We start from the raw sequence: 24,813 nt of genomic DNA, 5'->3' as shown, positions 1-24,813 counted from the left end.
CTTGGTAGGAGTTGGTTGTTATGATTCCCACAAAAATCAGTTTTTACGCTAAACTGTGGTCACATAGTGTTGTTAGTTTTTCCCCACAAATTACCAGACTGTCTAAACCCTCTTGATTTTTCTAGTAGGGTTGGAAAGCGCTTGTCGTTATAATATTGTACTACTGTGTAGACACTTACAATAGTCTGTAGCTGTAAAACACATAACAGTTGCAATATTTTGAGCCTTACTATGTCTTGATAAAAAGCAACATACCGGACTAAAGAACATCTTTTCAATAGCTACCATACCTCATAGAGGATCCAGTTAAACCTGTGATAGTATGCTGCATGAACAAAGGCTTTTCATCTTTCTGGGTTACAACTTGTGTATTTTTATTTATCCTCTATCCACCCTATTTTCTATCTTGATATAGTACATTGCACAACCACGGACTATGTATCTTTGTCGGCTCGACACATTTCAGAGTTTGAAAAGAAGAAAATAATCTATCTTTATTCTGTCTTTCAGCATGCTGGGATATCGCTCTAGGTGGTTTCACTCTACCTCTGGTTCTCTGTGTCACCACATCTCCTATAAAGGCAGGCAGCAGGGAGTGCTGACCATTAAATATTAATGAGTGTTTTGGAGAAACTTTGGACCGAGTTTACCGAGCTTCTTGGAGGGTCAATTTTCACACTATCAAACCAAACAGAGCTTTCAGAAAAGAAAACATCACTCAGCTGGAATAGGACTATTTTTTCTCCAAACGCATGCTGAAAAGTAATTGTAGAGGGAGGTATGCGAAGGAGTATACAGCTTCTGGAGAGGAGTAAAAACAACAGGAGAGAGTAAATGCTACATAACCTATTTTGCCACTGTGCAAATAAAACCATGGGTGAAAGAGGCTTAAAATGAAGAGAACCCCATTCTCTTTCTCTAGCTTGCCCACTTAACCGTAACCCAACAAGGTTCTTGTCTTTTCAGTCAGTCAGTCTTGTCTTTCCCCAGTGCACAAATTTAGTTCAAAATGTTTATTTTCTTTGAAATTATGATTGATTCATTTACTTAGGACAATGCATATTAATTAACCTTTCTGTAAATGCGCCAGTGTTAGCCATTCGGCTAATTTTCAACTGTAGTCCTAGATATCTAGCATGCATGTCTTTATGGTGGGAGGAAAAACCCATGCAAATATGGGGAAAACATGCAAACTCCACACAGACAGAACCTTCCAAAGTAGTAGAGTTTTCTGCCATCACAAAGTTAGAGATTTTAGTGGTAACAAAAACAGACCTCATTCCAGTTACTAGACTTAGAATTAGCTTTATTAATCCCTTAGCGTGGGCTGCCCCGTTCTTCTCTGGTCTTTGTGAGGAGAAACACTTTTCCTAAAAGCCTCATTTATTTTTTATTTTTTAAAAGGTGCCCATTCATTTAGTGTCTGTATTTGTCTGTGTGAATACATTTTAGAAATTTACATTTTAGAGTTAAAAATAACTTTTTGTAATGAAGGAAAAAGTTAAAAATGGGAATCATCCCAAACCTTAGGATGCAAGAGGAACTAGATTAATCTTCTTATCCACACAAAATCATACAATTTGTTTCCTGTAGTGGATGACTGGGACACACCGGGACAGAGAAACTCATTTTCACATGTCTCGGTGTTGTTATTTGTCGCCACTTAAGTTGAAATAAGATCGTTCTTACTCGCTTTTAATGAACTGCTCCAAACGTGCACGGTGAGTCAGCCTTTTCTCATCTTAGCAGCAACATCCAACGATGTTTGATTTGAATAAAACATGAAACAGTGTACATTATTAGCTCCTCATGACATCTTTTTAAAGTTCAAAATAAATAAATAAACTGAATTAATTAATTATATAATCACGTGAGATGAGCAACGCTACCTCTACTGTGCCCGTGTGCTCTTTCTCTGCTACCTTTAAGTATTTACACCTCCCTGTGGATAGATGGGACTCAATTAGCAGTCCTGGGGAGAGCCATATAAATCACAAAGACTATTATTCTTCCAACGTGAAGATGATTCATAATATCTATCAATATCTGTCACATCTTAATGACAAAATGTGTGGGGCCTAGTGTAAATCTCTGTTCCCCAACGGGACAGAGATCTGATGGAGAGACTGTAATAATGGCCCTTCCGGACACATGAATCAGCAGTCCCAGCGGCAGAAGTGCTACCACAGTCCCCAGAGCATGGGGAGCAGTACACTGTGAAATTGAAACTTGGGTGAGTCACTGATTGGGTTAAGGCAAGCCACAGAGGCCAGCTGCAGAGGCTTTAAAACAGCATATATAGCTTGGAAGATAGAAGCTAGCTAGTCTGCCGTTTGCATGGAATGAGGAAGGCAATGGATGAGGTTAGAGTTTGCTCATGCAAGAGAATATGCCGGCATACTCGGCATGTACTGTACGGAGAGGTTAAATTGCACACAATGGTTCTGCAGGGAATCCCATCAGAGAACATGTGGCTACCTCTGGAGTCTGCAGGGAACTGAATGGGTTTTCAGCCACTTGGTCAATATATATGGTCTATCCATAAATCAGTGGAGTGTGTTAAGTATATGGTACTTCACCCTCATATCAGTACATACATAAGACCAATAGGTCTTCAACAGGACCCATGCCTTACCAAACTGGAGGTTAGAGCACATTTTCATGTGCAGACTGCAGATTCAGAAGAAGAAGGCTTGGAGACAAGAGAAGGAAATTACTATTAAACAATACCGGCCCTATTTTAACGATCTATGCACACGGCGTGCAGCGCCTGGCGCAGGTGTGTTTAGGGCCTCTACGAATCCACTTTTGCTTATTTAACGGCGGAAATGTACGTTGGGTGCATGGTTCAAAAGGGTTGTACTTAGTGTCTTCACTAATCATAGGTGTGTTTTGGGCGGAACAGGCATTAAAACAATCAGAGGTCATCTCCCATTCTACATGGTGGATTTGTTAACAGAAGGAGAGAATTTCAGGAGAAGAAACTGATCTGTTCGTGCGTGAAGTTAAAGCGTGCGAGCAGATCATATAATACTATTTCACGCAAATATTTTTAAATTTGTGTGCTGCGGCGTTTCCCTGTGTTTTTGTAACAAGCATAGTATGTGCGCTGTGCACCAGCCTTGGCACATTTTACTAATGCGCTGTTAAAGTAACAATGAAATGCTGCGTTATTGACTTTAGACCTGGTTGTTGTTGGTCAATGGCGTGATCACTTTCCGCTGACTCAAGATAACAATACACCTGAACACACATCCCTGTAAGACCAGCATGCCCATGGGCGCAAAGATGGCCGCAGGTGCATTTGCTTTTCAAAGGATGTGTGCGGTGGAGGGGAAATTGACAACTGTGTCAGTCAGAAAGAGAGAGAGCGAGAGAGAGAGCGAGAGAGAGAGAGAGAGCGCAAATAAGAGGTTTATTTTGAAAAAGAGACCAAAAGTGTAAAGAGGCGACATAAAAAGGTGCACATTCATTCATATCTCAACGTTTCCCCCCCATTTAACTTCCTACTTCTCCTCCCCAATCACAGCATTCATCTCTTTACCATCCCTTTCTTACCTCATCTTTCCATGATCCCTTCTTTCATTTCATCCTGTGTCCTCCCTCATTACTTTCTTGGACTTTTCCTCTAAACCCCCCCCCCCCCCCCCCCCCCCCCCCCCCCCCCCCCCCCCCCTTCCCCAAAGCTGAACTTACCAAAACAGTTTTGACTCTCAAAGACAACAGCTGTGCGACAGCAAAGTGATCACTCGGCCTGGACCCTGGACGCGATGCCAAGGACAAACACCATCAATGTTTCTCTTTTTTTGGCTCTACCTTCTACTCGCCCTGCTTAATGCCAGAAACAAGTATCATTAGTATTGAGTGGCACCTACTTTTGTGCAGTCCATATCTTGATTTAATCTGAAAACTGTTCATTAACCTTGGTTCATCTTTACATCTCTAATTTCCAGAATGAAGTGGACTTCATGGCTACAATAAATCTCTTCCATAAAGAGATCAGGAGATCCTAAAAGCTTCTACAGTGTGCTCTCAGTCTAGCGTAACATCTGCACCTGAAGAAATCGTTTACCAATGCTCCTCAAGCAGTGTATTATGAATCAGCAGTTGTTTCTCGGACTAGTTATAGCCTCTCAGCTTCAGGGTGTGTAAATCTGAGAGATCAGCTGCTGTAGTGCTTCGTTCACGTCAACAAATATAAAACCTCTCTTAAAACAGAGTTCCTTCAGTTCCCTCACAAATCTGAAGGAGATACATTTTATGTCTACCCTTTTTTTCTTCTTCTCAGGTATTCTTCCATGTGTCTTAAGGATGTCTACATTCTGCACAAACCTCCACAGGGTGGTGTGATATGCATTCTAGACAATGACTTTACAAAAGCATCCATTTCTCCAAGTGATGTGTATTCTTATTTGAAATCGTGCCGTCTGGGATCCACCCCGAAGACAAATGGTTCCACAAACCAGGACGGGAGAGAGTAATATAATAATACACATTATCCAAACAGCATACTATATTAGCCTTGCTTACTGATTTGGCCCAAATGTAGCATGTAGTATGCAGACAAAAGCAAAATCTGCAGTATGCCAAAAATACCCGGATGCCGTACTGATTTGGAAAAAATCTCCAGTTAGCCTCAAACCAGTCTATCTCGTCTACTGTATCCCACAATGCAAAGCGCTGGGAAAAATCAGAACAACCACGGCTTGGTGTTGTGGCCAACAGAACATTTTTGTCTGCTATTTTATCATTAAATCCACTTCAAGAAAATCAAACAGTTGAGAAGCTCCACAGTCTCTCGTGCCTGCCGGGGTCGCTGTCTTGTAGCCCGGCAGGTCGACCTCCACAGACCCCGCTGTCAGCTGGCTGGAGAGCTCTTTAGAAACTTGACAACAAGAGGCGTTTATTTCCCCGATTGTTGTCATAGGTTTACAAAGTGAAAAAAGCCCACAGTCCCCCACCAAAGGGACTTACCATCTCCGACAGAAAACACTGTTCACAACCTGCTCCACACAGCTCTGTTGTAGTCCAGCCTTAACACAAACGTGCTTCATTTTGTGACACGTGATAATGCTCGTCTAGCTGCATGGCACGCCCTCAAACTCTGCTCCTGACTGGCTAATAGTCCTTACCTAGCTACCGTGCATGTGCAACTCCCAACAAAGATGGAAGAGAAGAGAGATGCCTCACTCTGTATCTAAAACAGAGAGCTCAACACACAGGGTGAAAAGAGGAGCTGCAGCAATGTGCAGTACAAAAAACATGTTTTTTGAAATTTAAAGCATGTGAAACTAGTCTGATATAACTTTTAAATACAATTATGAACCTGAAAATGAGCATGATAAGAGCACTTTAAGCTCCACAACAATTACGGTCGTACTGTCATTACAAGTACTTACCCACGTGCAGTGATTCCTTCCGAGTAAACACAGCAACTTTGACAGCTCATTGTGTACATAACATTTAGTCACAGCACCAACAGTCGACCATACAATGTCGTGGCAATATCAACATCGAGGTATTTGGTCAAGAATATCATGATAATTGATTTTCTCTATATCACACAGCCCCAAATCTTTGGTCTGGACTGCACTTAAAGCACATTGTATTGTAGTACATTGTATTCTGCAAGCATGCAACCCCTCGTGGCAGCTTAGATCATCACATCTTGAAGCTTTTTTTTCTTTCACGGGTGAGCCAATAAAGTAGGATGTGAGGTATTGGTGTTGAAGTGTATAAGGGAGGGGGGGGGGGGGGCTGTCTCATCTCACCCTGCTGAGAGCCAGGAGGAAGTCCATCCCGCCAGATCGCTTCACACAGTGCCGTAGTTTCCAGTACACCAGATGCTCCCAGGCAAATACCAGGAGGCTGAGGCCCATGGCCACCAGCAGCATGTAGAAGACCCCCGCCATGTTGTCTATGTCCAGCTTACTGCTCATCACCTGGAGGGGAGAAGGGGGGACGGGGGAAAGACAGGATTGAAGGACAGGAATGGCAATTGTTATAGGAGATGAGAGTAGAGAAGTAAGTAAAAGGAAGGCGTGAGTAAAAGGAAGAGGCAGAAGAGGTAAAGGGAAAGCATATGAGAGGGGAGGAGCAGAGATGAAACAGAAGAGTAGATTTATCACTAACTGGGGCCAATTTGTCTCCCAGACAGCAGATAAAAAGTAATTACAACCAGCAGTACAATAGAGAATTCCCTTGTTGTCACTGGATGTCAGAGCGCCCATCTGTGATATTTTAGAGCCCCTGCACTCGGAACACTGATGCAGAGACCAAAACATGTCAGTCACAACAGAAACCCTGGTCCATCAAACAAAAAAAGCTTTTCATCCAGTTCTATTTATTCAGTTTCAACATCCATATCTCCCGTCTGCTGCCAAGCTGCATTCACTTTTAAATCAATAATTATTATTGATGTGTATACCACCATAAACCGCACATACATCCCCTAAACAGAGTGTTGACCCTCCTTTACCAGACAGGTGAGCGCTTGTCATCAGAACCGACTACAGGACGCAAAACGCAGGCTATGGTCTGATCAGGCAGCGGTTAATTACGTATGGAAGCATGGCAATACTGAACGAAGGCAAGCAGCAATGTGGCTGCGTGGTCACATGGCGAGATGACAAGTTTTTCTACTTTTCCATCAAGTAGATTAAAGGTTAAAAAAAATCATCCTTCTCTAATTCAATCAATATATGTTTAACAATTCTCAGTGAGGTTTAAGGTTGTCAGACAATTCACTGTTGCCGGAGATAGCTCCCAACCAGGTATACACTGAAGTACTTTCTTTTTTTAATGCATTTATACATTTTATAGGGTGGTGATGATGATTACTTGAGTGAGTCTGGTTTTTGTGATCCCTGGTTATCTGCTGATGGAAATAGCGGCAAATATGCCTGAACAATTATTACCCTCATGTTATCCGTGGATCAAATTTGACCCATTTTTACATGAGAAATGTGGGATGTTTTAACCCTTGCATTGTCTTCACTTCCGGGATAAAATCCTACTTCATAATCTATTAACAAATGTTGTGTTTATCTCAATTTCAAACAATTGAGATAGCATAAATGTTTAGGGAATGCAATCAGTCTCTACTAGCACACAATTAAAAATGGAAGTGTGATCCGTTTTTTGTCATAAGGTTATAATTTATGTTAAAAATCAACTACGGAAAAAACATAAGTGGCCATATCCAGAAAGATTTTCTGACTTGAGTCAGGAATACATGTTCGTCACAGAAAATAAGGTAAGGCTGTTGATTTTCAGGTAGAAAAAATGTACACTTGTACCATTTTTCTTCTTGTTAAAATTTGAAATGGGTCAATTTGACCCAAATACCATACAAGGGTTAAGAGGGTACAAAATGATGAAAACAGCGACAAAACAATAGGGAAAACCATAACTTATGTTGGAAAAAGCCACAAAAAAAAACTAGAAGAAAGTGTCAAAAATGACAATAACGTCTAAAAAAAGACAAACAAGTTATCGGAAAAACTATAAAAATGTTGACCAAAACAGGAGGGGGGGGGGGGGGGACACTTAAACTTTTAGAAGTGAGAACAAAAGAGTTTTTGTGATGGTTGACGGGAAGACAACACAATGTGTGTAATGTGCATAATGTGTCTGGCCAGGGGTCACAGCGGGGTCAGGACCAGGGATAGCGCTTGTGACCTCAGCCTGGTTGGACCACTATCCCACAGAGTATTTTGCTGACTGGCTGAGCATGACTCAGGTCGATCTACAGTAGAGCAGAAGCTCACTTGTGTGCCAGGTGGATGGGGGAAAAGATATAAGACGTCATACCTCAATCTTATCATTGTGGCAGATACCCGACAGCCAGAGACGCTCCAACATATCAATCTCATCTGCAAGAGAAAAGATGGAGGGAGAACAAGGAGGTCAAAAAGAAGAGAAGCTGAAAGAAAATGACATATCAAGATAGAAAAGACAACAGGGGGGAAGGAGTTAAAACGGTACAGAACTAGAGGAGAAAATAAGAGAGATTTAAAGGGGATTATTGCCTTTTTGTTATGAGAGCAAGGTGTTTGATCCCCCGAGGGAGAGCGGGAAGGCAAGAGTCGGAAAGCTGAAGATGTGAAGAGAGGAGGAGGCAAATAAAGAGAGGGTCAGATGATGAAATGCAGAATGTTGGAGAGAAATGCGAGGAAAATGAAATGAAACCCTTTTTGTGTGTTGTTAAAAAGAGAGGGAACTGAGGAAAGATAACATGGTGACGGGTATAGACGGTAAAATGAAAGTACAGGGTCTCCGTCACTACAATGCAAAGAATAAAGTACACAGAAACGTGTATCTCTCGTAAGCTCCAAATCACAATCACTGTATTACAAAGTATGAATGGTAAAGGAAAAATCGGGGAGAGGCTACAGAATAGGAAGCAAGAGAAAGAATTAGAGGCCATTTGCAGAGAAAGCCATGAGATTGAAAAGAGAAAATTGGAAGTGAAAGTGAGAAAAGCCCTTTGAAGCAGGTTGGGAAATGGCCTGGCATCTGAGGCGGGCACACTGAGGGCACTGAGTGTTGCGACAGATCCTGGATGATCAAAAGGGGGGGGGGGCAAAGTACACAAACATTGTACTCCCCGCTCAAACTGTCACAAAAACACACACTCACTCTGAGCTGCAGCGTACTAGGACTCTCAGTTCTGGCCATTAATGCAATAATGAAAAAGAATGAAGTAGTGGGAAGGAAAAAGCAAAAGATAAAATGTGGAGACAGACTTGTGTAGACAGATGTGTAGTGAGCCGGCTCTAGAAGAATTTTAAAACTAGCACACAAACACACTGTCGTGCACACACCCCGAAGATGTCCCAGGCAAAGGAAGTTCCAATTCCTGATGCTCAGAGTTACAATACTAACTGACCTCTGGGTTAATTAATGCGGTCTGGAAAGCCCTCCTGAAGTCCTGCCACACGGATTAGACCACCCAGACTCGGCGATGTTGACTGAAACGTCAGATCGACTCAAACAAAACACAAATCTCCCTTCGACATGGATCACTGTGTGCCACATTTCACTTCCCCGACAGTCATGTGTGGGAATTCAAACGTTCACGACAGCTGAATTAAACCGGGCTCAACTCCATCGACCGGGCCTCATCTGGCCCCGCTCCCCGCGCAGACCCTGACAACAGACGCTAATACGCATGTTGATTCTGTGTGCGGCTCACTCCCGTAATCTCATTCATCGAGTTTCGATGAGTGCTCGGCTGAGTTCTCCCTCCCGGCCCGGCTCTCAGCCTTTCTCCCTTTATCTCCCTGTAAATACATTAATCATGGCAGCCGCGGCGCACAAAGCTGCTCTTTGGGAGAAATCTCCCCCGACAAAGAGCTGACAGACAGGCAGAAAGTCAGCTGCTGTATCCTCTCTCACCTGCCCTGAGGAGGAAAACGCCACGGTGTAAAGGGGGGGGGGCATCGTCTGCACAAATGAAAAAGAAAAAGCAGAAGTGCAAGACACAGAGGGGGGAAATCCAGAGCTTATAATTCCATTCATGTGTTATTCTGGGATTTTTCTTGACAGCTGGGCAATGATTTGGGAACAATTCATTTTGATCCAGTGAGAATGTGCCCATCTCCCTTTGACAGCTTTACATTGGTCAGTTGTGAGGAATTAATTTAATCCTCTCAGTGGCATTATACATACACACCCCTTTATCTAATCTGTGCAGGAAAATCTCTAAGGGGAAAGTTCTGATGAGCGGGCGAGGTTTGTACTGTATGTATGGTCTCACCTGGAAGACCTCCACAAGGAGACAGTCTCGCATTGCCAGACCTTCCTCCACAGCGCGGTGGAAGGGGAGAGTCGTGAACATAGACTACAAGAAGACTATTCAATACGATAATTTATTGTCTTTCAGTAACACATGTCCTAATAAAATGATTTATTGTGATAATCAATTCAGTGTCTAAACTGATAATAACAAGCACATACTTTCACTTTTCTGAAAAATCTGTTTTGTGGAAATATTTTATTTGTTTTAACATCACACATTTTTTGTGAATGTCTCTTTTATATAAACCTTAGTGGCCCCTAATACTGTATCTGAAGTCTCTTTTATATAGACCTTAGTGGTCCCTAATACTGTATCTGAGGTCTCTTTTATATAGACCTTAGTGGTCCCTAATACTGTATCTGAAGTCTCTTTTATATAGACCTTAGTGGTCCCTAATACTGTATCTGAAGTCTCTTTTATATGGACCTTAGTGGTCCCTAATACTGTATCTGAAGTCTCTTTTATATAGACCTTAGTGGTCCCTAATACTGTATCTGAAGACTCTTTTATATAGACCTTAGTGGTCCCCTAATACTGGATCTGAAGTCTCTTTTATATAGACCTTAGTGGTCCCTAATACTGGATCTGAAGTCTCTTTTATATAGACCTTAGTGGTCCCTTAATACTGGATCTGAAGTCTCTTTCCAAAAGTCAGCCTTGGTGCAGAATTACAGCCACTAGAGCCAGTCCCACCATGAGCTTTCCTTAGTATGGGCCATTTCTGAGTCTGCAGCTTTTGAGGAGGAGAGGGGTGGGGCAAAGAAGTTGCTTTGGTGGAGTCCTATGTCATACTTCAAAGTTGTTCATTTTCATATTTCATTAAATGTTTTGTGCAAGTCATATTCCTGTGTGATCACATTTTATCCTCGGCGACACAGCAATATTTAGTATATGAATAACTATAGACGGAGAGGAGAGACATATTGGACGGGACAGAGAACACAGGAAATCATTTGAAGTTATCGAAACAGCTTTTGTTTTTATGAGTGACAGAATTAAATTATAAGAGCGGCAGTGATTCCAGCCATCGTGTCATCGCACATGTCCTCGGTCTCTAAAATAAATTGTTTTGTGAAAACAGAAAGGCTTCAAAAGCACAAATGATTGGACAACAAGCCTAAGAGACAGCACGTGTTTACAGGGTGGGAGCAGCGGCATGTACTGGATGTGTGTGTGTGTGTGTGTGTGTGTGTGTGTGTGTGTGTGTGCGTGTGTGTGTTTGTGTGTGTGTGTGTGTATGTATGTGTGTGGAGGTGGTGAAATCCACTAATCTCTAAGGTGATGGATCTCTAGAAATATTAATCTTTTCAAGGGTATTTGTGCGAGGCACTTGGAGTTTATGCGGGTTGTCGAACAGCCAGTGCCAGAATATTTTTTCCAACTGTCAGAAATTTTTTTAACTTTAACGACCATCTCATCTTTTATTTTATACTCTCGCGTCTCCCAACAAAACTCCACTGTGAGGGGACTGGAGTCGACCAGGGTGACTGAACATTGACGACTTATTGAAAACATTTTTACTCAGAGGAACCTATACATTAAATGAGCCAGTGGAGATTATTCCCTATGTTGTCGTGTATAAGTGACTGATCGGAACAACAATCTTTGAAATTGGTCCAGGATTGGGCGATAATGCGGTGGCCAGCAGCTGCACACAAAAAAAGGGCAAATGTGTTAAAAGTTAGTTAATAGTTAATTTTGTCCACTAAAAGTGCCATTTTGCCACTGACAGGCGTGTCTGTCATCATTTTGGAAAGGATCCTTACAGAGAAAATCCCTTTTTAACAGTTGAATTGTCTTTGTTTAACAAGAAACAGCTCAGAGACTGCGACCGTTAACCCACCAGATTTCATTTAAAAAAAACTAAACTTTTAGCGTGTAAAGAGCCAACATATTTCCACATTTAATCAGATAACTATGTGTTAATTTCTACCAAACCAGAGTTGTGATGATTGGAACAGTGGAAAGACGAACCAAAAGGCTTTTCCATAGCTTCAATTTGTCTTGGTCGACTTTGAGTTACGTGTATTTTGCGTTGGTAAAATGACAGTTTTTGTACATGGAGTCTGGTGGCTTTAGTGATAGCAATTTCGTGGTTTTGTGTTTAAGAAAGGATATTACTCTTTAACAGAAAGGTCGACCTCATTACAAATCCTTCCCATAACGTTGTCAACCACTTATTTACACTAATAATCTGAGCCTGTCAGTGGCAAAACAAGCACTTTTGTAGGTGAAAAGCGAAGGTGTGTCTTTAGTCCTGGACCAATGTCAAACATTGTTGTGACTTGAAACAGTAACATACACTAAGTTTCCATCCACTTGTCAATCGAATTATTTGTAGTTTGGTAAAAGAAACTCATGCTTTAAAGCGAATAAAAACCTGTGTGTAATGACGTCACATGATATTTTGCGATCAAATTGGTATATCGAATTGATTTTCTACAAAGGTATTTTAAGGTGTTACCATTCATTTTTGCACGAAATCACACAAAATTCAACAAACTTTTGCGAACAAAGTTTTTCTAAACAAAATGGATTGCGCCATCTACCAAAAAAGGGCAATATTGCACAAGTTATATTAGTGCTTATGTGCCAGCTGATAGCAACATATCAAGCTCCAATTAGAAAACAATAACGCTATCAGCACATTGCTACGATGATGCAGATCATAGCAGCTCTTTTTTGAGACATGTCTTGATGTTTGAGCGTCTCCCATTTACTCCGCATGGCTTGTCCTAACCTTTGTAGCCCATTTCCTTCGCGAGTTCCTGATGTAATTAAATTCAAAAAGTTTCTTGTCTCCTCGCACTTACATCTATGTTGACACCCGCAATGTGTGCAAAAAGAGCAGAAATACTGGGCGGAAATTATCTAAAAACTTCTTCTTCTTTGTTTTGTGGTGGTTTGCAACCATAAAATGATCTAAAACTTGATCGTAATTCATTATTTATTCGGGAAATAATGTTTCCATCTGCGTTTATCGCATGAGTCGTTTATCGATCAAGATAAATTCCGATAAGACCAAACGTATTTGAGTCGATATTCATGATATTCCATCAGCATTTTTCGTTCAAAATCACTTCATTCGGATAGAAACGTGTGAATGGAAATATAGCTACAGGGACAAAAACATAGGAAAATGGGGTCCAGGGTGGAAAACAAAGTTAGGCTTAGGTTGTTTTGGGTGATAATGTACAAACAACAACGTATCAGAGAACAATAGAAAGCTCACCACGTGTCCGGCGTAGGAGTCTGAACATCCTTGTTTATGTGTTTTATTACTTTTTAGATGTTGATCCAAAATGATCTGGGGATTTTGTTTAACTGTGGAACTAAACTAAACACAAAAACAAAATTGCAGTTTCATGGAAATATCAGCGGCTCTATTCTCAGCCTATAAAACTAAAACCATCACCCGGGTCTCTGTAGACTCAAAGCCATCTGAACCAAAAATAAATCAATTTCCCGAAGGGTGTACTATGCTGATACATTATGTTCCATCCTCAGCACCAAAAGCTGTTAGCATTCACATTTTCTTTTTATCATTATTTTATGTGTGAGGTGTTTTTTTTGTTTGTTTTTGGTGCTTTTATCGGCTTTGCTCAGTCAGCGTGAATCAACGTGAGTGACACAAAGGAGAAGTGAAACCGAGGCGAACTTTGGATACACGCAGCTCTGGGATTTGATTCCGGGTGCAACATCAGCAGTTATAACGGTACATATAGTATTCCTGCTTCTCTGCCTTTCGCAGCTTCACTTTGAAGACGGTTTATTTCTTGGAAGTCTGTTGGAGCCAAGTGGGACCTGACACACGGCTTCCTCATCTTCAAAAGGTTTACTTTATCAAAAGTGCTGCGATGGATCTGCTCGCCAACAGAGTCTCTTTAGGTTTTAGCTAATGGTGGGGGGGGGGGGGGGGTTAACAGGTAGCATCTACTACTAACTGTCTGTAACTAGAGGAAATTTCTATGGTTTGTAAAGGAATCTTGAATTTAAAAAGCTGTTTTTTTAAAAGACTTCCAAGCAAATACAGCATGGTTGCTGATGCAGGCCAGCTGAAAAAAGATAACCTGCTCTGTAATGGAACGGGGGAATTATGGGGAAATTACCTTTACTGTAATGGATCACATGGTAAATTAAGCCTAATGTACAACTCCACAGCACTCAAACGACAACTACTTTGCTGTTCTGTCTATCATGTTAAGTGAAACAGCATTTCCTGTATATTTTACACAATAAAAGTCTACAACAGGATGTTCCTAGTGCAGGAAGCGTTGAGTTTCATTGTATTTTAACAGTATCTATATTAAAATACAAACTCTGAGCATCAGATCTCGGAGCATAGTCTATATCCTTGGCGTTTCCCTCCCCGGATTGCTCCATTGCCGATGGAAATTTCAGCGGATTTCACTCATTTAGGCCGGATATCCATTGCCTTGGGCTTTCTTTGTGTTGGCATTCTAAACTGCAGATTATTTACAATGAGTATGGTAAACTGCTCCTCAGAGATTTCAAGTTTTTTTTTAATTTAACAGTATGCCAAAGTTCTTAAGAATCCATCCAATAAAGACCCTTTTATTATTTTCCATATCAACATTTTTGTAAATGTGGTGACACCCTGTCACATAGTCTCATTTGAACATAAAAAAACAGTTTTCAGACGGAACATTTTCAGTATCCATGTGCAGTTAGTGTCTCCCCCCCCCCCCCCCCCCCCCCCCCCCCCCCCCCCCCCCCAGGAGCCGCTGTCACCGAGGCATTTTTCCACCTCGACTCTCCAGTTGCTAATTGGGAACGGGCTCAATTGCTCCCCAGAGGAGCCAATTTGGTGACTGCCCAGTCATTAACTCTAAAAAAAAAAGTCCAATAATACTCAAACAAAGAGATGCGGAACAGTTCTAGGTCCTGATGAGTGGCCGTGGTGAAGGGGCTGTGGATGGTGAACGCACGTGTATCATGTAGTGGCTCAACAATCTAGAGAGCACATTAACACAATTAGCCTGAACAGTACTAGCCAACATTACCATACAGTAAAATGCAATTTACAGATGGTCCTACACTGTTGCTCAGACAAATAGTCTTTAATCCAGTTTACCATAGTTCAGAATGAACATACTTGCTTTATGGCTGCCTGAAGATTTGGAATTCACTGGAAACTTTTTACGATGAAATATGAGCACAACAACTGATAAAAAGCCTCATTAATGTGTGTAGGTTCTTTTTTTATCCTTAATTATCTACACACATCATTGCGTGGCTTTAATTTAAACATCCCCCCTTCCCCACCCCCCTTTTTAGTGTTATTTATGGGTTCATTTAAGTTTTCACCTCTTGTATTTTCTACACTTCTTCCTTTTCTTTCCCACTGTAACAACTGTTTGTGGTGTTTTTTTGGCCAGGACTAAAGAATAAAAGAGCATTACCACACCAACAGTATATACTACTGAAGTGCACGTGACCATGCTTATCTATGTAAACTTTTGTGAAGTCATTTTGCTTCTTGTCATTCATACTTTACGTTCATTTGTGTTGCCAGATTTGCTGATGTATTGAAGCCTTGGGTTATTTTTCTGTATCACTGCTTTTCCCCTCTCTGAGCACTGACGCCAGCAGGAGCTAAAAGGCTTTCCTGCCATTATGAAAATTGTAAAAGAAGGGTCATTATCGTATTATTGGGGGTCCTTTTAGTCATTCACCATCTCGCTCTTGGACGTGTGCGCCTCCTCTCATACACCTGCTCTATTCAACGAGTGCTGCTGGCATGAATAGAGGAGAGAAAATATTGCCCAAACATTTTAGCCAAAAAGAAAGTACATTTACTTCAAAAGTAGCAGAAAAATGCTTTGATCAAATACCATTAATATCTGTCTTTGCAGCGTTTTTTGGTCTAGAAACCAGTAATTCATGACACTGGTGAGAAGAGGAAACCTGTAAAGATGTTTGAGTCATTTAATATTTGTATCTTGTTGTGACATACTTTGGAAGGTTAGACGTTCAAATGTAACTCACTTACTCACTCTCTCGCTTTAATTTCTGCAGATCAAATCATTTTGATCAACCAGTTTTCTGAAATGTAGTTTGCGCTGCAGAGGAGGGTCTGGGATGGGAGGAATATGTGCTCTGGGTTATTGGCACTTCTTTAAACCAATCACAATCGCCATGGGCGGGACTAAGCTCCGCACGGAGCCGCTGCTGAATAGCCTCAGGGAGGAAATTGTTTTGGTGGAACATGTATACTTTCAGAAAAGGTTTTAGTCGTGCAACAGAAAACTCAGATCGGACAGATAGTCCAGCTTGCTGTCTGGATTTACCCTGCAGAGATCTAAAGAGCAGTTCTTTACAAATCCAAAAGAGTTTAAAATTCCAACACAAAGAAAGTAAAAGTACACGGACATCAGCAAAAAAACTTTTATACGGCGGAATGTCCTACGGCACCGGAGCAATCCCTTGAGTGGAACATCGTGAATGTAGACTAGTTGTGATTTAATTTAGACCATGTCTGCTTGTGGGGTTTAATAACTCACATATATATACTTATCTCTTTCCAGGTAGTCACATGCTGAAAAGCATCGGTGTTCACAGGTCGAGGAGAGATTCTGGGTTTGCAATTTTTTGAATTGGTGAAGAACGGACAAGTGTTGCTATATGTGCAACTGTGTGTTTTGACCATGGCTGTGGCTATGTACTGTACATTTTCCTTGCAGCTCTCATAATCAACTCTGTTCTTTTCAGCACTGCTATCTATCCAAAGCTTTTGATTGACGTGTTATCAGAAAAAACCCAGATCATATCTAAACCAGCCTGTCTTTTTCAGTAGTTTATATATTACTCTCTAGCCTCTTCAGAATTCTACTTGACGGCAGTGATGGCCTAGGACAGATATGTGTATGTATGCAAACCTCTGCAGTATCCAACTATCATGAGAAAAACAACTGTTCAGCTTGGACTCTGTCTGAATGTCAAATGTCAGTGGGACCGTTGCTGATTGCTAACAATTACTTTATCTTGAAAGGAATAATTGGCAACAGCACAATTAACCCACTCCATTGTGTGAGCTCAGCACTTCTTAACACACTAGGCTTGATTGTTTGTGTTATTGCTGAACCTCTCCCTGTATACACCACCTGTTGCTTCTAATCAACTTCTCCTGTTTGATTGCATTTAATGTACTTCTTTTTTGACTGTATATTGATTTAATAATGTCTTTACAACTAGGAACATAGCTGCTGTTCAGGATCAACAGCATAGTAATCATCAGCATGTTAAGATCTTCTGCATTTTGAGTGTATGAAATGTGCTTACACTGTTTTGTGTACGTATGTATAAACCAATCGCCATAGAAAATTCCAGGTAGGGTAACAACCGTGGCAATAAACTCCTTTCTGATTCTGATTTCTGACACTGAAAGCGAGATATTGAAGGGATTTAGTCACTTTCGGGAGACAGACTTTCCTTTTCTCATCATAAGAAACACAATCATCACTGCTCAAGCTGCATTTCATTTCCTGGGCCACGTTTTCCATCAGACTCAGTATGTAGGCAAGTTGTTCGGATGATGGATAATAAATAATACAAATGACAAAAAAAGGATTTTTGCTTGCCCCTCCAATCAATCAAACCCATTCGTTGACACCAACTGTTATCCACATGGCATTACAATATTTAAACAAAAGAACTGCACTTTCAAGCAACAGGCCGTTTCTCCTGAAGTTAATGTATGCCAAGACAAATGTGGAACGCACACTTACAAACTGAACTGTGCAGAAAGGTTACAAGGTGAAACTCTAACTAGGCCTATACTGCAGACACATACAACGCATACTAGAACCCCACCGACAAAGGATTTTAAAGGCCAATACGAGTATTTGGTTATTTGAAAATGCAAAATGCCGATATGGCCAAAAATCCAGAAAGACGTTACAAAACATCAACAGATTTCCCTAACATTAGTTACTTGTAGCTATTTATGAGTTCTCACTAAAATAATATGATAATAATTTATTTTATTGTTACAACAGAACAGAGGAACATCAAAATATATTAAAGTTCTGATATTTAAAATTTATAAAAATACAAACTTAAGATCTGAAAATTAAAGTCTTTTGAACAAAAACCAAATAACAAAAAAAAAGTCAGTGTTGCCACCCGGGACGTTGTAGAGCGTCCTTTGGTGGACAAACTATGCAACACAATCACCAACAGGGACGTTGTAGAGCGTCCTCTGGTGGACAAACTATGCAACACAATCACCAACAGGGACGTTGTAGAGCGTCCTCTGGTGGACAAACTATGCAACGCCATCACTAACAGGGACGTTGTAGAGCGTCCTCTGGTGGACAAACTATGCAACACCAAAACTCATAACATGTTTGACAGTCCGTTTTTATTTTTTAAATATTCATTTATCAGAACTTTTTTCTTCTTAAATCAGCCATTATAAATGACAATACCAATAGATCGGGAGACGCCTAATATCGGCCAAGAAACCCATATTACTGGTCGGACTCCAACGCATTCGTAACATTTTAATCCCAAAAGATGACAAAATAACGGAAACCCTCATAACTCTTCTCAACAGGAAACCCCAAAAACTCTAATTATGTTAATAATCTTGAATTATTGTAGTAAAAACACTTTGAACAGAGAGACATATCAAGTTCAACAGCGAGAGATGTTGACATAAGCCAGAAGATGGGAGGAAAGAGGCGGCGTGCAGGCGAAAAGAAGACCTCTGATGAACTTTCAAATATATCTCACAGGTTCAGAGAAAGACAAGAAAAAGGTTAGCGCAAAGAATGACATCTTTCAAATAGAAGGTGACTGGTACAAAAAAAAACATCATGCATAAACAACCAATAAAGGGAATGAATTTCAGGCAGTGTGTGTGTGTGTGTGTGTGTGGGTGTGTGTGTGTGTGTGTGTGTGGGTGTGTGTGTGTTTGTGTGTGTGTGTGTGTGTGGGTGTGTGTGATCACAGAGATGAGACAGAGAATGTGTGATGTGCCTAACAAAGAGAAGGTGTGTTATGTGCGCTATCTGACAGCTGTAACAGAGATCACACCTCCCTTTTCCCTTCATTTCTGCTCCTGCTCCCTTCCACCTTCCCGTATTGATCATCCTCCCTCTTTACACCTCCCTCCTTTTTCATTTCTCCAAGTGACCCTTACCCGTTTCATCACACCGTCTCCCATCCTCACCCCTCAAAACTTATTTCCTCTTCCTCATGCCTAACTTTGAACTTTGTCTGCATTCTCCCTTACTAAAAAAGTCTACTGTAACTCTTGCCAACATTAATATGACTTCCTAATAAATGTTTTCTATTCTTACTTATGTTTTAGTTCTCTTCCTAAAATCCTAGAAGAATGGAAAACACTGAAATATTTTCTAGGAGCGGGCATATTCAGCCATCCGCTTGATCATTGAGCCTGATCACATAACTGTGTAATGATTGTGATCGGCATCTAAAACTTATTTGTATCTCCGTGCACACTGCAAAGGAAGACCAGCATTTTCTGAAGTACTGTCGTGTAGCAAACAGGGATGGCCCACCAGCCACTGTGGCAGGTGGGCCAACCAAACGTCCTTAAAGGAGAATTCCGGTCAATTTCAACATGTAGGTCTGTTGTTTGTAAATGTGGAGTGCCGTCAGTAGAGGAAAAAACTAAACCAATCAGTGATGCCAACACCGTGTTATCCTCCTGCTAGCGTTAGCACCCCGCAGGCTCAAACAGGGCAAGTTTTAAATGTAGTTTTAGTCTCTAAACATGTTCAAAATGTCATTAAAAGTGCCTACCCATGTGCAGTGATTCCTTCTGAGGGAACACAGTGAGTCTGACTGTTGTAGATGTGAAAGAAATGCATGAAAGTTCTGCTAATTTATCTCGGTTTAGTTCCTGTGTTGATACTGCAAGGAGTGCTTCGGGACCGTCCACAAACTACAATTGACAGATTGACAGTTTCCAATGGCAATATTCCCCTGCAGTTGGCAGAATCTGAATCAGAAAAAAGGACATATTGCCAGGTAAGGTGCTTTGGTTTGGTGCATACATAAAAAAAAAAAAAAGTTTGACCATTAATATGAGATAAACAATAAGAAACAAATAACACATGCATATAACTATTTAACATTAAGAAATAAAAAACTGTATGGAGTAGTGTAGGATGTGCAAAAAAGTGGAAGGATGTGCAAAGTTCGGCATGTACAGAATGTGCAGAGGACAGGATGTAGGATTGGGGCCCGTGGTTGGTGTTAATTACAGGCCCTGGTGAGAAAGTGTTTTGGGAAAAGCCATTTCCGTTTTCTTTCTACACCCTTTACCCTTCTGCCTTACCGTCTCCAACCAGCTGCAGCAGAGCCAGGTCCAGGGGCCGTTTCCAGCGGGAGTTCTTGTGCAAGGCGATGCCATAGCCCGTCGTGGCGAACACCTTACCAGAGCCGATGGTCATCACCTTGTAGAACACAACATAAAACACATAAAAGATCCACGCATGAATCCCTGGACGGAGTCAGACTCAAAGAGACAGATGGCAATGAGCAAATTAAAGTTTCCTGTCTGCTATCACTGTTGCATGGATGAGTGAAACAGTTGGCGCGATTCTAATATCCCCCCCCAAAAAAACAACAAACAAACAAAAAGATCCCAGAGCTTGAGTGTGGGACATTGTTACATCGGAGGAATTCATATAGACCCACATCAGTTGTACCAATTACTGCAGCAGTGGCTGTTGTATGACAGAGCTGGGCGCTGCGGCCTCCCACAGAACTTATTACAAATGATCACCAGGCAGGATTATCATTCTCGCTGTGGGCGCCGCATCAAATCTCAAACTTATAAATAAATCAACACCAGCGCTGTCCGAGAATGACAATATCAAATAGCTACTGGCACCAAGGGACAGATCTAAACGTTTTGGGTGTGTTTGATTTTCTTTAATGCAGATCTAGCTTATTTGGCATGCTTGTTGTGCTTCTGCTTACTTAAAAAAAAAAAGAGAAAAAAGAAGAAGAGAGGCTCGGCACATTGAAGATCTCGTTTTGTAGCACACAGCAGCTGCTGGCCACAGTGATGTCAACAATAGCTGCCATTACGTGTGAGCGTGCCACTGTGCAGGGCTTTGAAATGACAGATCTATTCCTTACCTTGCAGCCCTCGTCCTTTCTGGCCATATAGTTCAGCACCGCAGCGTCATAAATGAAGGCATCCAGTTTTCTGCAGGGAAGGAAAGGAAAGGAAGGAAGAAAGGAAGGAAGGTGGAAAATTACAATGGAGAAATGGAAATCACTGACCTGGAGCAAAATGACAACATAGTGCAACTATAGTGGAGAAAATGACAGAGATGATGGCTGTCTGAAAAGAAAACATACACAGGAGGCAGAGGAGCTTCTTTCTCAACACCATTTTGCACCAACAGTCAACACTCGCACAGAGAGCTATTCATCATAGCAGAGGCAGAGATGTCAATTCTCTTCCTGCGATAGCCTCAATAGACCAGAATACAATGCTGCAGCAGCAGCAGCAGGGAGGTTGTGATAAAAGTAAGACGTGATTTTTACTTTTCTCCCTCTCCTGTCCTGGCAGCCCTCCACTTTTGTCAATTATTGCTGTTTCATATATGAGTAGAGAATAAAAAATGTGTTATTAGACCACAAACAAAGAAAAGGTGATTTTCTTATGTCGCATCAACGTAAGTTTCTTCCTCCCTCTGCACCCTGCCGGCAGAAACAGAAGAACAGGAAAACCTCTAGCATTATCCCAAGATGGTTAGCAACACTGCTGCCTTGTAGGAACCACGCCATAAGAGAAAGAGCGGCCAAAATGACCAGTAGCCTGCACACAGAGCCTTCTCCAGCCCAGTCTCATGGCATTTACAAATGGTGACGTTATTTAATCTGTTGGTTCGTGTGCAGGGACGCGGTTTTTCTGTTTTTTTCGTGGTGGTGAGCACGAATTTTAAACTAATTTATTTCAATGGGAAGCACTTTTGTGATAACAGCACGATTACGGTAGCAGGTAGCCGAAGATCCACGTAAGGGGGTTGGCTGGGGGGTGGTGGATGGATCAAACAACACAGGACTTTCAACCCGGAGACCGGGGATCACGTCCAGCGTGTGGTAGTTCCTTTTCCCATTGGTCTTTTCCTAACCACAACCGTCCCGTTGTTTTTGCGCGTCCCGCGTGTGGCGGTCCCTCTGCCGGCGTGTCGGGCGTTTCATTTTCCCGTTGGTGCGTCCCTCAGAGACCACGGATCGTGTCCCGCCGTTTGTTGATGTCACCGTCTACCTCCTGTGGCGTTTCATTTCCCCGTTCTTGCGTTCCCCAGAGACCGCGCATTATGTTCTGGCGGCCGCATTTCCCCCCCTTTCCTGTGGTTGTAGCGTGTCCCGCGTGTGGCGATCTGTCCGATATTTCCCCGTTGTTGCGTACCCCAGAGACTGCAGATCGTGTCCCGGCAACCGTTGTTTATTTCATGGTGACCACCGCAAAATAAATAAGAAAATCGTATTACTGTTGAGGAATCAAATCCAAATAACATGACAATTTCAGATTGCCTTGAGACCGAGTTGTCAACCAACTCGTGAAGTACTGACACCTGGACTGTGACTCTCAGCGTCAGATCCCGACGCAAAAACCACAGCACTCTGAGAAGAAGGGGTATTAAGATTGGTAGTGAGTAGTGTGCAGCAGGCTTGGGCGATATGGTGAGTATCAACCATATGGCATATATGCATAATATACTTAAATTTTTTAAGGAAACATTTTGCACATCAAACTATTCATTTGTGCAGGTGCGTAGGAAAATATCACACACTATGTAGCACTCTGCTCTTGCTATGGCATCACCATTTATTGAAGAAAACTAACGTTTCGGTCGCTCTGGAACTTCATCGAGAGAACTGAGCTGGTCAGCAGAGGGACCGAAACATTAGTTGTTGTTTATTTAAATGAATGATAATGCTATAGCAAGAGCAGAGTGCGAGATTTTTTTCTTCCCCACGATTTTTGTTTTTATTGAATCCATTGCAATATGGCAAAGGTGTGCAGCATTGCAAGTAATAATATTATATAATAAATAAAGTACTTTTTAATCCAAATGCATGTGTTCCACAGTTATGCTTTAAATCAGCCAAGTCTATAGACACTTTATATTTACAATATTACAAAATAAATCCCATAAATAATGATAGTGAATCATCAGCCAGCCGCAGTGCGCAGCCATCTGGACACATTCTGTAATCTTCTCTGTCAAGTTGGAAACATCAAAGCCATTTTTAAATCCCTTAAAACCTCCCTCTCATAACTACAAGACAGACTCTTTTCATTTTAACTGTGTTATTACTGATCTACATCATCAACTAGACCACTAACTGTATATTGACTCTTCACTACGTTCCAGCGTTTATAGGGCGGCTGTGGCTCACTGGTAGAGCGGTTGACCGCTAACTGGAAGGTTGGTGGTTCAATCCCTGGCCCTGCAGTCCAATGTTGAAGTGTCCTTTTGCAAGACACTGAACCCCGAGTTGCCCCCAATTCTGCGCCATCAGAGTGTAAATGTGTGTGAGCATCTGATAATGTATGAATGTGTGTGGAAGGGTAATGGTTCCTGTATGATGTAAAAGCGCTTTGAGTAGCTGTTGAGACTAGAAAAGCGCTCTATAAATACAGTACATTTACATATAGACTGTCAATTCATAGCTAAGTTTAACTAATCTACATCACTAATTCCACCACAACCTACACTGTTGCAAAAGTGTTATTACAATATCACTTTTGCATATCTTACGTCTTATTACATCTCACTTATTCATGTTAAGCTATAACTGATCTACATCACTCACTAGACCACAACCTGCACTACCTGTGTTTTGACTCTTTACTACATCCCAGCAGTGTTATAGACTTCCTGTTCATGGGGCGGCTGTGGCTCAGTGGTAGAGCGGTTGTCTGCCAATCGGAAGGTTGGGGGTTCAATCCCTCGCCCTGCAGTCCCATGTCGAAGTGTCCTTGGGCAAGACATTGAACCCCGAGTTGCCCCCGATGCTGCGCCATCGGAGTGTGAATGTGTGTGAGTGTTTATCTGATGAGCAGGTGGCACCTTGTACCAGCCACAGTGTATGAATGTGTGTGAATGGTGAATGTCTCCTGTAGATGTAAAAGCGCTTTGAGTAGTCATTAAGACTAGAAAAGCGCTATATAAATACAGCACATTTACATTAAATTAAGTTTAAATAATAAATAATTAAAACTAGAAACAACTAGGAGACTGAAGGGTTTTCCACACAGCTGCTGAAATGTTCACGTCAATGTTCAGCGCTTGACATGTTTGCTAAGTTAGTCGGTTGTCGTAACACTCTTTGGGAAAAGAAGGAAAACACGAGTGCTGTTTGCTGTAACAATTACTGGATAAATCAGCCAAACAAAACAGTCCCTCACATGTGAGGATTTGCAGCTTTTCACTGTATTAAATCACTGCACAGTGAACAGCTTTGGGGTTTGAACGCTTCGTCAGTCAAACACAAAGGATTTAAAGACTTGATTTTGGGCTCCAGGGGTAAAAAGAAACTGACATTTTCCACTATATTTTGACGTTTTAGAGACAAACAAAACAATTAACTTAAAAGAAATAATGCAACTATTATGAAAAAAACATGATTAGTAGAAATCCCCAATGAAGAAAGACACAGAAAAGGCAGGTTGAGGTTGATGAGCTAAAGCAATTTGTCATAAAATAACAAATTGAACGGCTCAGCTCAGACTTGTGATGAACATCGAAGAATCCGATGATGGAGCTGTAACTACACCTGTTCTTCTACTTCACATTCATTTACATTCACACGTGGGAAGCTGCAATGTACAACCCAAGTCTTCCCGGAAAGAGTGGAGGAGAAATGGGCGACTTTGCTGAAGGATGGGAGATTGAAAAGAGGTGAGAGGAGGAGGGTAGATGGTGCAGGAGGGGAGGAGGTGGGTGACAGGAAAACGAGAGAAAAGAGGGGGTTAGAGATAATGATTG

The 24,813-nt window shown here is 41.5% G+C and overlaps 1 protein-coding gene across 1 annotated transcript in view; it reads right to left on the bottom strand.

Annotated features, from left to right (window-relative positions):
- Window positions 1–24,813, bottom strand: part of grin2da (glutamate receptor, ionotropic, N-methyl D-aspartate 2D, a) — a 136,343-nt gene that overhangs the window by 5,516 nt on the left and 106,014 nt on the right. The window contains exons 14-17 of the mRNA XM_034892066.1: window positions 20,942–21,011; window positions 20,133–20,250; window positions 7,813–7,874; window positions 5,772–5,942 (exon numbers count right to left, since the gene is read on the bottom strand). Coding sequence (XP_034747957.1) covers window positions 5,772–5,942; window positions 7,813–7,874; window positions 20,133–20,250; window positions 20,942–21,011 — 421 coding nt within the window. The remainder of the gene's footprint in view (window positions 1–5,771; window positions 5,943–7,812; window positions 7,875–20,132; window positions 20,251–20,941; window positions 21,012–24,813) is intronic.

This window comes from Etheostoma cragini, chromosome 14 (assembly GCF_013103735.1).
Source record: "Etheostoma cragini isolate CJK2018 chromosome 14, CSU_Ecrag_1.0, whole genome shotgun sequence".
NCBI lineage: Eukaryota > Metazoa > Chordata > Actinopteri > Perciformes > Percidae > Etheostoma > Etheostoma cragini.
This window is presented reverse-complemented; position numbering and strand designations above follow the sequence as displayed.